General features: G+C 40.6%; 1 protein-coding gene across 1 annotated transcript; it reads left to right on the top strand.

The window, feature by feature from the left end:
• Window positions 1-563: 563 nt before the first annotated feature.
• On the top strand, window positions 564-1,967 carry TCIM (transcriptional and immune response regulator). The gene has a single exon (XM_035003981.1). It carries the CDS (start codon window positions 719-721, stop codon window positions 1,037-1,039), a length of 321 nt encoding a protein of 106 aa, XP_034859872.1. The 5' UTR covers window positions 564-718; the 3' UTR covers window positions 1,040-1,967.

Below are 1,967 nucleotides of genomic sequence, written 5' to 3'. Positions count from 1 at the left end.
TGGGTGTAGAGATGACTTAAAAATAAAATCTTTAAAAAATTAAAATTAAAAAAAGTCTTTGAATAAATAAATAATAAATTACAATTTTATTCAGTGATTACAGATTGGCTCTTGGACACCGTCTCTGGGCGTTCACAGCTTCAGGCTGTGTCCTGTCAGAGTTTTGTTGGTCAAGTCCAGATAGACGTCCTTGATTCTTTGGCTTTCTTTCAGGAGCTGTGCAGTGGCCCTGGATGGGGATGTCCAAAGGACCCGGGTGTGGGCTGCCAAATGTTTGGAATACACTTTAATGACTTCTCCGAGAATTAAAACTTCCCTGTTGTTAGCAGAAGCCTTTGTTTCGGGAGTTGTTTGGAAAGATTTTGAGAGTCTAAGCCACTTTGTTTGTGTCTTACCTTTGCCCTTTCCTGGTTTCAGCTATTTTTAAAAGATGGGCCCAAGCCTGTATAATCCTATTGCCACAGATGTGGTAAAAAGAAATCCCCACATCCCGGCTCCATCACTGAGCGCAGCTCTTAACATTTTGCACAAGAACAGGATATTGGCAACTCAACTGTTAAACCTGTCTGTGATTATTCTTCCTTGAGATCACTCTGATGTCACCAGTGTAATTTGAGCCTGGAGCTTTTGTTCACACTTTAAATAGCAGTCCCGGAATGATTTTGCTACAGACTCTCTGGAGAGCCCAGGAGCAGAATTCCCAAAGATCCCCACATCGATGAAATCAAAGCCAACCCACCAAGCCATCATCATGTCCACCTCTCTGCGCGTTAGCCCGTCCATCCACGGCTATCACTTCGACACAGCTTCGCGTAAGAAAGCCGTGGCCAACATCTTTGAAAACATAGACCAAGAATCTCTACAGAGACTTTTCAAAAACTCTGGGGACAAGAAAGCAGAGGAGCGAGCTAAGATCATTTCTGCCATTGATCAAGATTTGGAGGAGAAAACACGAGCCCTGATGGCCCTGAAGAAGAGGACGAAAGACAAGCTTTTCCAATTTCTGAAACTGCGGAAATACTCCATCAAAGTTCACTGAGGACAAGAGGATGGATAAGGACATTATCCAAGAATGGACATTTAAAGACCAAGGGAGTTTGTGAGACCAACACATGCAGCAGTTTGCGGCTGCCTCATAAGCTTCTCTTCCATCAGAACGGAGCAGGCTGGAAAGGAACAGAACAAACTGGTTACAAAGACTCCAACCAATTTCACGCCTGTGCTGTTACAGAGGAGAATAAAATGCTTTCAGCAAGGATTTGCAAACTCTCCCTGAGGGGAAAGGACTGCTGCAGTGTCAGAGAAGAGTCTGAATGGATGTAACGCGGTCCGGATGTAATGCAGAGACCCAAGATAACAGAGAGCTGGGGAAGAATTGCGGCCAGAGTCTTTCTCAGGCCCTAGGACTTAAATTCAACCTGAACTTTGTTTCCTTAGCCGAACTGGGTAGGGAGAGGGAGGAGGGAGAGGGGGAAACAGGGAGAGAGAATACTATACTCCCGATGTTTACTGAATTTTTTTATTTGAATGTTTCAAAATGTTGTCAAGCTTCAATGTGGTCTCTTGGTATAGATTCTTACAGATCAGTAATTGATTATTTATTTGCATTTTTTACAGTGCCTGAAAAAGTGCACCACGAGAGTGTTAGTTAAAAATTATGCAATACCTTCAGCAGCTCAGTAAAACCCTTCTAGTTTGTAAAAGGTTTTTATACATTTCAAACTGGTTGCACAAAAGCTAAAATAATGGGATCCTTCATAAATCCAAAGTATTGTGAAAAAAATTTATGATTTTTTTAATCTTCTAACTAATGCTAAAATATAATCTAATTAGATTCCTTACAGTTATTACAGTAAGCATTAGGAAGTGAGTATGATATACTAAATAGTTTATGAAGATGCTATGGTTTTTATAATTTATTATACATGACAAATGATATGCAACCTTAATAAATTATTATGAACTTA

Source organism: Mirounga leonina, unplaced genomic scaffold (assembly GCF_011800145.1).
Source record: "Mirounga leonina isolate KUSES-001 unplaced genomic scaffold, KU_Mleo_1.0 Mir_128, whole genome shotgun sequence".
Taxonomy (NCBI): domain Eukaryota; kingdom Metazoa; phylum Chordata; class Mammalia; order Carnivora; family Phocidae; genus Mirounga; species Mirounga leonina.
This window is presented reverse-complemented; position numbering and strand designations above follow the sequence as displayed.

Bases quoted from the DNA above. Each gene is read 5' to 3' on its own strand.
- TCIM (XM_035003981.1), top strand. From the start codon at position 719: ATGAAATCAAAGCCAACCCACCAAGCCATCATCATGTCCACCTCTCTG.